The sequence below is a fragment of the Perognathus longimembris genome, chromosome 1 (assembly GCF_023159225.1).
Source record: "Perognathus longimembris pacificus isolate PPM17 chromosome 1, ASM2315922v1, whole genome shotgun sequence".
NCBI lineage: Eukaryota > Metazoa > Chordata > Mammalia > Rodentia > Heteromyidae > Perognathus > Perognathus longimembris.
The window spans coordinates 67,208,767-67,224,012 of record NC_063161.1 but is presented as its reverse complement, the minus strand read 5'-3'; the positions used below and the strand labels follow the sequence as shown (position 1 = coordinate 67,224,012).

Below are 15,246 nucleotides of genomic sequence, written 5' to 3'. Positions count from 1 at the left end.
AGCCCAGGCAGGAAAGTTTGTGAGACTCTTATCTCTAATGAACCAGAAAAAAGCTGCAAGTGGAGTTGTAGCTCAAGTGCTAAAGTGCCAGCCTTGAGTGAAAAAGTGAGAGAACAAAGCCATGAGATCAAGGACTAGTACCAACACAAAACCAACCAAACAATAACAAAAAAAAAAGGGGGGGGGCTGGGAATGTGGCTTAGTGATAGAGTGCTTGCCTAGCATGCATGAAGCCCTGGGTTCCATTCCTCAGTACCATATACACAGAAGCAGCGGGAAGTGGTGCTGTGGCTCAAGTGGTAGAGTGCTAGCCTTGAGCAGAAGAAGCTCAGGGACAGTACCCAGGCCCTGAGTTCAAGCCTGAGGACTGGAAAAGAAACCTAAAAACAAAACAATTAAGTGGATATATATATACCACACATATATTATATATAACAAACGTACATCATACCTCTGACCATTTGTACAGAAAAAATTAAAATTGTGTTTAATACAGTACATCCAAATATAACATGGATCCATTTCTTCTGTATCAATCAGGCCACAACAAAACATTAATTTAAATGTTCAGAAACATTGTTGTTTTCTCACACTGCCTGTGAAATTATCATTATATTTTTTGTTTTGTTTTGTTTTGTTTTGCCAGTCCTGGGGCTTGAACTCAGGGCCTGAGCACTGTCCCTGGCTTCTTTTTGCTCAAGGCTAGCACTCTGCCACTTGAGCCACAGCGCCACTTCTGGCCTTTTCTATATAAGTGGTGCTGAGGAATCGAACTTCATGTATTTGAGGCAAGCACTCTTGCCACGAGGCCATATTCCCAGCTCTTATTGTTATATTTTTGGCAGTGATGGGATTTGAACTCAGGGCCTGAAGCTCTTGCTTTTCTCTCCTGCTTACAGTGGAGCTTTCTGCTGGCTAACTGGAGTTGAGGGTCTCATGGCTTTGATTGCCCCACTGCCTTTGAGCCTCCATGTTCTGCATGTCATATCTTAAGAAGTTAAGATTATACATGTGAGCCATTAGTACTAGCCACTCACCTATAAAATTATAGAGCCAGTGGATAGAGAGAGAAGGGAAGGGGAGGGAAGATGAAGAGAGGAGCGAAGAGAGAAAAGGAAAGGAGAGGGGACAGGAGGGAGGGGAGGGGACAGGGAAGAGAAGGGAAGGAAATGAGAAGAAAGGAGGAAGAGGACATTCTCTGCTTAGATCCTGTGAATGTAAAGTTAAGCAGGGGCTGCTTACTGAAGAAGAAATTTCATCACTGGCATTCAAAACTTCTTTAAATTGAGTTGGTTTTTCCAGGCAGAGACTACTTATTTTTATTCTAATAAACTAATTAAGGTACTTTATTGTCACTGGAAAACATCAACTATGATCTATTTGAATTTGTGAGGTCTTCAGGGCACCAAATAGTCAGAACAATTTTTCCAATAATAACCTAAAGCTAGCCAGGCACCAGTGGGTCATGCCTATAATCCTAGCAACTCAGGAGGCTGAGATCTGAGGATTATAGTTTGAAGCCAGCCTGGCGGGGAAAGTCCATGAGAAGTCCATGAAACTGTGGCTCAAAGTGGTAGCACTAGCCTTGAACAAAAGAGCTCAGGGACAGTACCCTGGCCCTGAGTTCAAGTCCCATGACTGACAACAACAAAATTAAAAACCCTAAAGCTTACTTTTGGTAAATACAGGACAGCACCAAATGCTCTGGTAATTACCAAGGCCTCTTGCCAACTTTGTAAGGATGCTCAGATGAATAAAATGTATTTTTTTTTTACTGCATTTCTAGTATTACATGAAAACTAGTTTACTAAAATCTAGGGTTTTGTTAATGATTACTCCAAAATCTAGGGAGACATAATGAAGTAAAATATTCACCTCAAGCTTCTTCTGGGAAAGAGACCCTCTACTTGAGCACTGGTATAATCCCAGCTGGCAACTCAGGAGGCTGAGATCTGAGGATCACAGTTCAAAGCTAGCCTGTGTAGAAAAGTCCACAAGACTCTTAACTCTAATTAACCACTAAAAAGCCAGAAGTGGAGGTGTGGCTCAAATGCTAGAGCACTAGCCTTAAGCAGAAAAGTGAGGCAAACTACAAGGTCTTGAAGTTCAAGCCCCTGTACCAACACACAAACATACACACACACATAGACCCTTTCACATAAAGGCTGATGTGACACAGACCTACCATCCTTGCCTCTGCACCCTTTCTGTGGTTCACACATTCTATGATATGCTCAGTAAAATGATAGCAGTCTTCTTGACACCTTCAGACATGGACAGCAGTTTCCACTTAAACACTAAGAACACTCTGTTTATCTGGACAATTCTACAAAACTGGAAAGAGCTTGCTATCGGGTTTTAAGTTTCTCTACTTTTCTGAGACCAGGGTCATGTTAAGGTTCCTGGTGCCTTGAATTCCTGGACACAAGCAATCCTCTTGCTGCAGCCCCAGAAAGCCTGGCACTGCAGATATTCACTTCTGCGCCCAGCTAGATTTTGTTAGTTACCATCTCCCAGAAGGTGGCAGTATAATATCAACTTGGAGTGTGTGTGTGTGTGTGTGTGTGTGTGTGTGTGTGTGTGTAACTTACTGCATTCTTTTTCGTGAATAAGCCAGTGAAGCAATTTGCCACTCAATATTCCTGTCATTCAAGCAGTTTTTTAAAATGAGGTTAAGTAAACACTCAGAAGAGAAAAAATATATACGCGTGTGTGTGTGTGTGTATGTGTGTATGTGTGTGTTGTCTTACAAGGTAAGAAAAGACCAAACAGAGTATGGCCTAGGTTTGCTATCGTCAAAAGAATTCTTTAAAATTGTGTGTGTGTGTGTGTGTGTGTGTGTGTGTGTGTGTGTGTGTGTTTGCCAGTACTGAGGCTTGAACTCAGGACCTAGGTGCTGCCTCATAGCTTTTTCCACTCAAGGCTAGTGCTCTAGCTGGTGACATAAGCCACCAGCACCCAACATCAAAGGGGTTCTTAATAGGGAAAAAAGTTTTAAAAATTGTCCATTTTGCCAAGCACTGGTGGCTCATGTCTGTCATCCTAGCTACTCAGGAAGCTAAGATCTGAGGATCACAGTTCAAAGCCAGCCTAGGCAGGAAAGGCCATGAGACTCTTTATCAGCAATTAACCACCCGAAAACTGGAAATGGCACTGTGGCTCAAAGTGGTAAGGTGCTAGCCTTGAGCAAAAATGCTCAGGAACAGTGCCCAGGCCCTGAGTTCAAGGCCCAACAATGAAAAAAAAAACCAAAAGAATTGTCCATTTTCCCTTTAGAATGCTATACCCTGATCTGTGTGCCTTAACGTCACAAACTGTCCAATATGACTAAGCAGAGGCACACAGCTGTCACTAGATAATATTTTATATTCACGCCCAGAGGAATCTTGAGAACTGTGGACTGTGAAAATGCCAGCTATCACATCCCAATAAGCAGAGGCCCACAGCACTTAGAAGTGGCAGCAATGTCAAATCCCAACTCACGGGGACAACCTGACACTCAGCAGGTTGAGAGTGAAAGAAGGTAGTCCCAAAACAACCCCAGGTAGAAAAATCTGAGAGACTTATTTCTAATGAACCAGCAAAATGCCATTGGAAATGACTGGAAGTGTGAATTAAGTGGTAGAGTACCAGCAGTGAGAGAGCAAGCAGAGTGAGCATGAAGCCCTGAATTCAAGCCCTGGTACTGGTAGCAGCAAGACTAATAACAGGTAAAAAAAAAAGTTGAACACGTTTAAATTAAGTAGTAAAAATAATAGTTCTATTTTTTGGCCTTTTTTTGTGGTGCCAATACTGGGGCTTGAATTTAGGGCCTGGGTGCTGTCCGAGATTTTGTGCTCAAGGCTAGTACTCTACCACATGAGCCACAGCTCCACTTCTGGCTTTTGATGATTCACTGGTGAGATAAGAGTATTATGGACTTGTCTACCCAGGCTGGCTTGGAAGTGTGATCCTCTAGGTCTCAGCTTCCTAAGCAGCTGGGGTTACAGAAGTGAGGTGGTGCAGGGCTCTCATAATCCCATTTTATGGGAAGATCAAGTGCTGGGCTTCCAAGAAAGAAGGAGTAGATGACGCTCAGTCAGCTGAAAGGCATGGGGAGTTCTGGTCATCAACTGACAGATAAGACATAACTGGTACTTCCTAGGAGGGGCAGGGCTGGGACTACCGATGCTGAGCCTCCCATAACCGGTCCCACCTGTCATTCCCACCTGTCAAGTGCATTGTTGAGCACCTCTTGCTATAAACTTACTTGTTCTTCAACATGCTTTTATTTTCTTGCTAGTACTGGGGCTTGAATTCAGGGCCTTACACTCCCATTTGGCTTTTATACTCTAGTCTCTATGCTCCACTTGAGCCACACCTCCACTTTGGCTGTTTTGCTGGTTAGCTGAGGTAAAAGTCTCACAGATTTGTCAGCCTGGGCTTGACTTTGAACCATGATTCTCAAATCTCAGCCTCCAGAGAAGCTAGGATTATATTCTCATCTCTGAAATCAAATTCAATATATTGAGAAAGTAAATCCTCCCTTAGAAATGTTTTGTTAAAAAACATAAATGATTAATGGCCAAGTCTTAAGCCTCTCATTACCAGCTACCCAAGTACTTTGGAGGGATAATACTGCTATTGAAGAGTAAGCTTCAAATTTAATCACCTACCAGGCTTGTTAAGCTGATTCCCACCTGAGTAAATCTATAGGCGCCCAACAATTTGCAGAACAAAAAAGCCCCAGATAGTGGTGAAGCCACAGTCAGCATTTGATTAGGGAATAGCAGGAAGACAGGAAGCTGAAGAAGACATAGGCCACTGCCTGTGGCTCACATCTGTCACCCTAGCTACTCAGGAGGCTGAGATGTGAAGATGACGGTTCAAAGCCAGCCTGGACAGGAAAGTCCATGAGACTTTTAGTTCTAATTAACCACCAGAAAACCAGAAGTGGCACTGTGGTTCAAAGTGCTAGCCTTGAGCAAAAGAGCTCAGACAGTGCCCAGGCACAGAGTTCAAGCCCCACAACCCAAAACGAAAACAAAACACGTAGTACACTAAGATAAAGTTAAAAGTCTGAATGAACTATTTGTAAGACATTTGTTTGGAAGATGCTAAAAGTTGGAGACTTAGCTCATGTTGGAATATCTAAAACCCTTTGGTTTCAGATTTTCAACCTGTGTTTGTAATTTATATCTAGGACATTTTTGTACCTTTTTTGGTTTGTTTGTTTGTGCCAATCCTGGGGCTTGAACTCAGGGTCTGGGCACTGTCCCTGGGCTCCACCCCCTCCCCTCTCAAGATTATCTCTCTACCAATTGAGCCATGGCTCCACTCTGGCTTTTTGGTGGTTAATTGAAGATGTTGCACAGCTTTGAACACAAAAGCTCAGTGACAGCACGCAGGCCCTGAGCCAAAAAATTTAAAAATCCCACAACCAGCCCCAAGTCAAGGTCATACCTGCATAAGCTGCTGCTTCAATTTCTGTATTTCTGAAATGTTCAGCTCACTGAATAAATCCGAGACTGGGTGCAAGGACTCCCCTTTCCTCAAGGCTGGGCTCCGATAGTCCCCGTTCAGCTTTCCCAGAGGCCCGTGGATGTGGCCGTTCATTTTCTCATCGTTGTTCGGCTCCCCCGCCTCCTCGGAGAACTTGAGTCCCTCCACTGAGATACTGATGTGGCTGTCGCTGAGGTTGATGTACTGGGCCAGCTCTTTCCGCAGGTTGTTCTTTTGCTCTCTCTCATTCTTTAATGTCTCCAGGGCTTCCTCCAGCTGGTGCTCAGCAATCTCCTTCAATCGGATGGCATCCTCCAGCTGGCTGTTCAGCAGGACGGTCTCTTCTTCAAATCGCTTAATCTCGTGCTTTAAGCCCTCATATTCAACCTGGATTAGATAGGTTAGAGAAGATTCATAAAACTAAACTTTGGGTCTTACAAAACCGCCATTGGACACTCTAGTGGACCTAAATCCTGAAAAAGAATTCTAACATTAGGCTAGAAATTAATGTAAAAAGTGACAGGCCGGTAATCCTAGCTACTCAGGAGGCTGAGATCTGAGGATCATGATTTGAGTCCATGACAGAAGTGGCACCATGTCTCAAGTGACAGAGTGCTAGCCTCGAGGAGAAAAGCACAGGGACAGCTCCCAGGCCCTGAATTCAAGCCCCCCTACCAGTTCAAGAAAAGGAAAAAGGTAAAAAGGAAACAAAAGGGGAAAAAGAGCACCCTTCCCTCTTACCCATTTGCTCAAATAATTAATTGTGCTTTTGGATCTGAGTAAGAATATCCTAAAGAAAGACACTTTCTCTGGGGGGAAAACTATTGGGGGAGATGAGTTCTCTGGGCACAAAAATCTTTTCAAAAGGAAATGTTTGTTAGGAATGGGCAACTATCTTGAAGAGGACATCCCAGCCAATCTGTTTGATGGAGGCTCAGACATCTATGAGCAAACCCACCTTGAAATTGCAGTGCAACAACAAAAATGACTAAATACAGCAAGTGCTGGGTGAAAGGGGAGCATTTGAGCCAAACCCCCAGCCTTTGACGTTAGTTCTCCTTCTATTCACTAGCAAATGTGCTGGCATCCACATCTGGATCATTACAATTTGCTTTACCAATAATACCCTCCCCCCCTACACACACATACACACTCCTGCTTCTGGTGATAGTCCTGGAGCTTGAACTCTGGGCCTAGACTTATTTATTTATTTATTTATTTATTTATTTATTTATTTATTTATTTAAATTCAAGGCTAGCACTCTGCCACTTGAGCCACAGCGCCACTTCTGGTCATTTATCTGTATATGTGATGCGGGGAATTGAACCCAGGGCTTCATGTATAGGAGGCAAGCACTCTTGCCACTAGGCCATATTCCCAGCCCCTGTCCCTGAGCTTTTGTACTCAAGGCTAGTGCTCTACCACCTGACCCACAGCTCCACTTCTAGCTTTTTTTGTAGTTTAGTAGAGAGAAGAGTCTCACAGACTTTCTTGTTCAAGCTGGCTTCGAACTATGATTCTCTGATCTCAGCCTCCTTAGTAGCTAGGATTACAAGCATGGATCACCAGCATTCACCTACCCACAACCTTTCTTGGTCTCTTCTAAATAGACCCTGAAATTCTTTCCTGCATAAAACATCATGAACTTGGTACTCAAGGGCCAGGCAAAGGCCTCCTTTTTAGATATCTCTCCTGAAGTCTCATTGATTTTAGTAACAGTATGACTGGAAATCTCCAAATGTGAAAGAACCAAGATGGAGAAGGGAAAGGCATTTGAAACTGTGATATTCAGCCAGGCACTGGTGACTCACACCTACAATCCTAGCTATTCAGAAGGCTGAGATATGAGGATCATGGCTTGAAGCTAGCCCAGGCAGGAAAGTCCATGAAACTATTATCTCCAATTTACCAGCAAAAAAGCCAGAAGTGGAGCTGTGGCTCAAGCAGTAAAGTACTAGCCTTGAGCAAAAAAAGCTCAGGGACAGTACCTAGGCCCCAAGACCCCTATGCTCCTAATTCAAGCCCCAGGACCAGCACAAAACCAAGCAAAAAATCAAGCTTATAGACCTGGCTTATAATTAGAAGTTGTCAGATTAAATTTATTATGATTCTTTAAACCTCCTCCTGAAATAAATTAATAAGTAGGATTCCTCATTCTTCTTACTCAATTTTAATTTGTTTAGATTTTATTAGAAATTATACTAGTTGTAGGTACATTTTTTCTTTCTTTTTTTTTTCTTTCACAGTTCAGCTAAGATAGGAAGATTGAGAAATTTGTAAAGCACAAATATTGCAGAGAGAATACTAAGGGGCTACAAAATTAATTGACAAGCTTCTTTCTAAGAAATAAAGAGGAAATTGAACACCAGCTGTCAGAAAATAAGAATCCATCTAGAGTAGAATTCAGAAAAACAGAAAGTAAAACACCTCCCAAAAGCTTACCTGGTTTTGCTTCAGCGTCGACACTAGCTTTTGCAGTGTGATGTTTTCTTCCTCTAGCTCCGTGTAGTCCTGAAGGAGGCGGGCCTCCCGGAATTTGTACTCTCGGATTTCATCTTTCATCCGGATTCTCTGAAGCTCCACCATCTCATTGTTCTGCAACAACCAAACAAATGATCAGTACAAAACTTCCTTATTAGCACTGGGCGCTAGTAGCTCATGCCTGTAATCCTAGCTGCTCAGGAGACTAAGATCTGAGGACCACAATTCGAAGCCAGTGGGCCAAGAAAGTCCGGGGAACTCTTACCTCCAATTAATCACTAAAAGCTAGGAGTGGAGCTGTGGCTCAGATAACAGAACACTAACCTTGAGCAAAAACTCTCAGGGATAGTACCCAGGCCCTGAGTTCAAGCCCTGGAGTGGTATGTACACACACAAGTAATTCTTCAATATATTCTCATATAGGTATGTAAAACAGGAACTAAATAAATATATTCTTTTTTTTTTTTTTTGCCAGTCCTGAAATTGAAGTCAGGGCCTGGGTACTGTCCTTGAGCCTCTCTGTGCTCAAGGCTACTCTACTACTTGAGTCACAGCATGACTTCTGGCTTTTTCTGCTTACGTGGTACTGAGGAATTGAACCCAGGGCTTCATGCATGCTAGGCAATCACTCTACCACTAAACCACAATCCCAGCCTGATTCCATATATTCCCAATACTTGGACATAATCTTAATACTTGCTATTTGAGGGAATGATGAAAGGAATTATCACATATTCATTTAAATGAAGCATAAAAAGTTATTAAAAAGAATTAGAGAAAAGAGCCAGGTGCTGATGGCTCATGCCTATAATCCTAGCTACTCAGGAGTCTGAGATCTGGGTAGGAAATCTGTGAGATTCTTATCTCCAATGAACCACTAGAATACTGGAAGTAGCTGCGGCTCAAAGTGGAAGAGTGTTAGCCTTGAGCCTGTACATGTGGGTGTTCCAGATTTGCTTCTGGAGAGTTCTTTTTTTTTTTTTTTTGCCAGTCCTGGGGCTTGAACTCAAGGCCCGAGCACTATCCCTGGCTTCTTGTTAATCAAGGCTAGCATTCTACTGCTTGAGTCACAGCACCACTTCTGGCTTTTTCTGTTTGTGTGGTACTGGGGAATCGAATCCAGGGCTTCATGTATATGAGGCAAGCACTCTACCACTAGGCCATATTCCCAGCCCCTGGAGAATTCTTTTCTGTCCCCTGATTCAGCCAGGCCTTTTGAACTTGAAATATACCTCTGTATGCAGATGAGTCTCAAATCTTTCCCCAGCACTAAGGAAATCCTGGGTGGCTTTTCTCTGGCTTCACTCCAGGAACTCATTAGAACCTTCCTCTACTAAGTTTGCTCCCTGCTATTCTGTTGGACCTTTAAAGGCTTCAAGCTGGGTCTTGCTTTAGAGTTTTTACACCACTGGTCTCTTCTGTTGGAATGGCCATTTCCCGATTCAAGCTGCTGTCTTTTCCTTAAGATATCAAAGGATATCATCACTGCAGAAACATTTCCCACAAGTTTCTTTTTCCTTGTTTTTATTGGTGAGGGTGGGGGCTGGGGCTTGAATTTAGGGCATCCTACTCTTGCTTAACTTTTTCATTCAAGGATGATGCTCTACCAGTTGAGTCACATCTCCACTTCTGGCTTTTTGCTGGTTAACTGTAAATATGAGTCTGATGGATTTTTCTGCTTGGGCTGGCTTTGAACCATGATCTTCAGATCTCAGCCTGAGTAGCTAGGATTACAGGGGTGAGCCACCAACATCCAGCTATACATTAAGACTTTCTAAGAGTAAGGTATGGCATGGATTGTTTGCCAAATGTATTTGACCACAAAACCTTTTGTCTTTTTTACAGAAACATTTGAAACAATCCATAGATGCAATAAAAACAAAACACAACCCACTGTTACTCTGAGGCAGTAGAAAAAACTGGTGTCTGTAGAGTGGAGCCAGCACCGCCCTCCACCTCCTCCTAAGGCAGAGGGAGAAAGGACCATCAAATTGAATAATGCCATGAAATGAAAATCAGAGGACTAGAGAAATTAACATGATGAGAAAAGGCAAGACAAGACAAGCACATGCCTATAATCCTCGCTACTCAGGAGACTAAGATCTGAGGATGACAGTTCAACGCCAGTCTGGGTAAGAAAATTTATAAGACTCATCACCAATTGAACACCAAAAAGCTGGAAGCAGAGCTATGATTCAACTGGTAGAGAACTAGCCTTGAGCATGAAAGCTCAGGGACAGCACCTAAGCCCCAAGTTCAAGTCCCAGGAGCAACACACACACACACACACACACACACGGCAAGACAAGAAAGGCAAGTTCTACTTAGCAATCAGTAAGTAGAAGGGTGCAGAAGTTTAGGCCACTTCATCCCCATATACTCCACTGTGGATATTGACTATTTTGAGCAGAAGGCAATGGGGAAACAACAAGTGCTCTCTCCTTCCCTTTCTACTTAAAGCCAGGCCTCAGCATTTCCCAGAGAGGGTGGTATACCAGAAAGGAAAAAAACAAAACAAAACAAAACCTCATGATCACAGACTAGATTGGTGCTCAGCTAGATCTATACAAACTCCTCCCAAAATAATCCTTCACTCTTGCTAACTTCCCTCACAATTTCCCGTCCCCAGGCCAGGGCCCTTTCGTATCTCTCTTCACAGATTGTTTGTCTAAGAAATGACTCGAGTTTGAGTCCTCCTACTTCTCCAGGTGGTAATGCAGCTCATAGAGTAGAGTGCTAGCCTAGAGTGAAAGCCAATGAAGGCCCTGATTTAAACACAGTACCAGCACAATACAAAAACAAAAACAAAAACATCATAGATTTAAGCAGAGCGTCAGTGGCTCCCATATGTCATCCTAGCTACTTAGGAGTGAGATCTGAGGATCACAGAAGCCAGCTGCCTGGCCAAAAAAGTCCCTGAGACTCTTATCTCCAATAACCACTAAAGATCCAGAAGTGGAGCTGTGGCTCAAGAGGTAGAGCTTTAACCTTCAGCAAAAAAGTTCAGGGAGTGGCTCAAGTGGCAGAGTGTTAGCCTTGAGCAAAAAGGAAGCCAGGCCCTGAGTTCAAGGCCCAGGACTGGCAAACAATAAATAAATAAAAGTTCAGGGAGACTTCTCAGGCCTTGAGTTCAAGCCTGAGGACTGTCACATACAGGAAAGAAAGTGACAGATTTAGAATTACTAATCCATTTTACATTAGTTGGTATCCCAGTGTTTGATGACTATCTTAGAAACCTAGAGGCTGGAAGCATGGCTCAGTTATAGCACTAGCCAATGAGCAAAAGCATCAGGTACCTAGTTAGAATCCTGGTCTTGGACCAAAATAAAGAAGTCTAAAACAATTCAAGAAGGTAATCAATCTTCTACCTCCTACAGTTTATGTCACAGTTACCTTCTAGCTCCTACAATGTATGTCTAACACACAACAAAAACCCAACCAAACCAACTGTCCTCACCAATGCTAGTGGCTCATGCCTGTAATCCTGGCTACCCAGGAGGCTGAGACCTAAGAATCATGGTTCAAAGACAGTCTGGGCAGACAAATTTAAGAGAAACTTCTAATGGGGGTGGGGGTGAGGCTCCAAACTCTAAATCCTGTGTAAACAGAGAAACTGAGTCACAGCTTCAATCTCTGAGTCTTATTTGTCTCAAAGAAGGTTACAAATGCGTGGGGGGGGGGGGTGTCGGGAAATGGAATACTGGACGACACTTGTAAGGCCAATACTGTGGCTCACACTTGTAATCCTAGCTACCCAGGAAGCTGACATCTGAGGACTATGGTTCAAAGCCAGCCTGGGCAGGAAAGTTTATGAGACTGTTATCACCAATTAACTAACAAAAAAAAGTGGGAAATGGAGCTGTGGCTCAAGTAGTAGAACACTAGTCTTGTGCATAGAAGCTCAGGGACAGCACCTAAGCCACAAGTTCAAGCCCCAGGACCGGCACCAAAGTAAATATGAGTGAAAAGACTCTGTAGAGATTCAGACTTCATCAAAGGGCTGTGGGGGCTGCTTCCCCTCCCCCAGCCATGGGAAAGCACTCCACCAGCCTGTGAGCTCCCGGAGAAAAGAGCCAGAAGGGCAGGCGAGTGCCGGTTCCTTCTGCTGTAGCCTGCAGACCCCACTCCCCCTACGTCAACACAGGTCCCTGCTGGGGTGAAGAGAAGAGAGGCCTTCTTTACTGAAGCAGTCCCAGTGAGGAATGTTTTCCTCCATCCACACAAAAGCAGGATGGCTTTCCAGGCCAGAATTCCAATTAGCAAAGTAGGCACCAGCCCAACAAATGACTCAGAGAGAGAGAGAGAGAGAGAGAGAGAGAGAGAGAGAGAGAAAGAGAGAGAGAACAGGCGGCTGTGCTGTGTGAAGGGAGTCCAGTGAGCACCGACACACTGATAGCCACTGCAGAGGAGCTGTATATGGAAGAAGACAAGTTTCAATAATATGTTCTGTGAAGCATGATATATTGTTTTTGTGTGTGGGACTTGAACTCAGCAAAAGTGGGAAGTGAAGCTATAGCTCAAGTGGTAGAGAACCAGCCCTGAGTGAAAAAGCTAAGGGACAGCGCACGGGCCCAGGGTTCAAGCCCCAATATCACCACAAGAAAAAAAAAATGGGGGCTGGGAATATGGCCTAGTGGCAAGAGTGCTTGTCTCCTACACATGAAGCTGTTGGTTCGATTCCCCAGCACCACATATATGGAAAACGGCCAGAAGGGGCGCTGTGGCTCAGGTGGCAGAGTGCTAGCCTTGAGCAGGAAGAAGTCAGGGACAGTGCTCAGGCACTGAGTCCAAGGCCCAGGACTGGCAAAAAAAAAAAAAAAAAAATACCACCTTCATTCACCATCTTGCCTAGCAAGCTCTGAGACACCCAAGTGGGAAGCAGGTGATAGCAGACATTCCTCATGCTTCAGAATTCCAGTCTCCACGCTCTCTCTCTCCAACAGGAAGCCAAGAATCTGTTCTTGAAGAAGCAAGTTGCCAACTGAGACAAAATGTCTTCAGCAAAGAGCAATGACATTGTAATGTAGTCTCAAACTCACAAGTATTCTCATTGTCTCCTCCTCCTTCCTTTCTCTCTCCCTCTCTTGCTCCCACTGTTCTTTGAGACAATGTCTTGCTATGTAGGCCAGGCTAACATCAACCTGAATTTGAGAGCCTTCTGCTTCAGCCTGGATTACAGGCATGCTCCATAGCCTTGCTCTTTCTCACTGAACAAATGGACTTCTGTATTTAGCCATAGGGAGGAAACAAAAGAAGGACTTACAGGGTTGCAAGGTGGGCAGTTAGAAATGGTACAAAAGCAGATGAAACCGCTACATTCAGGCCTGTAGGATTATCCTTGGGAGATGGGAAATGGACTTGACAAGCAGGAAGAGAACCCCCACATGTCCACTGGGAGGTAATAGAGGAACTATAAACGCATTCAAGGTAAACCCACAGATTCCCAAAGGTGGCTGGGGTGACGAGAGGGCAGGTATACAAGGGATGGCTGGTAAGATTTGAACTCACAGCCTCACTCTTTCTAGGCTGGTGCTCTAACACCTGAGCCATATGTCCGATTTCTGTGTGTGTGTGTGTGTGTGTGTGTGTGTGTGTGTGTGTGTGTGTGTGTGTGTCCTGGAGCTTGAAATCAGGGCCTGGATGGTATCCAAGAACATTTATCCTCAAAGATAGTGCTATACCACTTGAGCCATAGGTCCACTTCCAGATTTTTGGTGGTAACTGGAGATAAGAAGCTCACAGACTTTCCTTCCCAGGCTGGCTTTGAACCTCCCAGGCTGGCTCAAGTCTCATCCTCCTGAGTAGCTAGGATTGCAGGCGTTGAGCCACTGGCACCAGGCCCACCCTTTATTTTTCACCTGTTGATTTAAAGATGGGAGTGTCAGCAGACAGACCTTCCTGCCCAGGCTGGCCTTCAACCACAGTCCTCTAGATCCTAGCCTCCTGAGTAAGTTAGGATTAAAGTCAGGAGCCACCAGTACCAGAATTTTTCCAGCTGAGTAGGTATTATGAAAATAACCACTCATTAATTTCTTCTCTTTATTAAACAAACACTCATTGGATGCACATGCTATGAGAGAGATTGTGATGGTGATGAGATTACAAAAGCACTTGGCAACAGGGGATTAGTGGTTCATGCCTATAATTTTCTTTCTTTCTTTCTTTTTTGCCAGTCCTGGGGCTTAAACTCAGGGCCTGAGCACTGTCACTAAGCTTCTTTTGCTCAAGGCTAGCACTCTACCTCTTGAGCCACAGCGCCGCTTCCAGCTTTTTCTGTTTATGTGGTACTGAGGAATTGAACCCAGGGGTTCATGCATGCCAGGCAAGCACTCTACCACTAAGCTACATTCCCAGCCCTCAGGTCTTTAATTTTAGCTACTCAAGAGATTGAGATCTGAGGACTGAGATTGAAGTCCGAAGCTACCCTAGACAGAAAAGCACATGAGAATCTTAACTTCCGTTAACCAGCAAAAAGCAAGGAATAAAGGTATGGCTCAAGTAGCAGAACACTAGCCTTGAGTATGAAAGCTCAGGGCAGTGCCTAGGCCCTGTGTTCAGGCTCCAGAACCAGCACAGAGAGAGACAGAGATAGACACAGAGGCAAGCAAGATGGTGTAGGTCCCCACCAAGAACCTTAGGCAAAGCTGTGTACCAGTGGCTCACGCCTGTAATCCTAGCTAGTCAGGAGGTTGAGATCTGAGGACTACGGTTTGATGCCAGCTTAGCTTGCCCAAGAGATGCTTATCTCCAATTAGGCACAAAAAGTCCAAAGTAGTTGGAGAACAGTATGGAGGTTCCTCAAAAAAGCTCAACATAGACCTACCCTATGACCCAGCCATACCACTCCTAGGCATCTATCCTGAACAACAGGTCTCAGGATATCAAAAAGACATCTGCACAATTCACAATAGCCAAAATATGGAAACAACCCAGATGCCCCTCTACAGATGAATGGATCCAAAAAATGTGGTACCTGTACACAATGATAAAATATTGGTATTCGCAGGGAAATGGTCAGAACTTGAACAAATAATGTTGAGTGAAACAAGCCTAGAACACAGAAAACAAAGGGGCATGATCTCCTTGATATATGACTGTTAAGGTGGGGGCGGGGGGACTCACTAGAGATCGGGTCTGCGAAACAAAAAACTTCTTGTCAAATGGTATTTCCCACAGGTTTGGGTCAGCGACCTTACATTATATAACTAAAACCAAACAACTACTAAACATAAAAAGATCTAAAATAGACCTCTCAGTGGACCACAATAGCTCAAAAGCTATAT

At 44.0% G+C, this 15,246-nt stretch overlaps 1 protein-coding gene across 1 annotated transcript in view; it reads right to left on the bottom strand.

Annotated features, from left to right (window-relative positions):
• The window catches only part of Bicd1 (BICD cargo adaptor 1), an 85,241-nt gene that overhangs the window by 32,908 nt on the left and 37,087 nt on the right, over nt 1–15,246 (bottom strand). Inside the window, exons 5-6 of the mRNA XM_048367073.1 lie at nt 7,925–8,077; nt 5,443–5,868 (exon numbers count right to left, since the gene is read on the bottom strand). Of these exons, the coding sequence (XP_048223030.1) occupies nt 5,443–5,868; nt 7,925–8,077 (579 nt within the window). The remainder of the gene's footprint in view (nt 1–5,442; nt 5,869–7,924; nt 8,078–15,246) is intronic.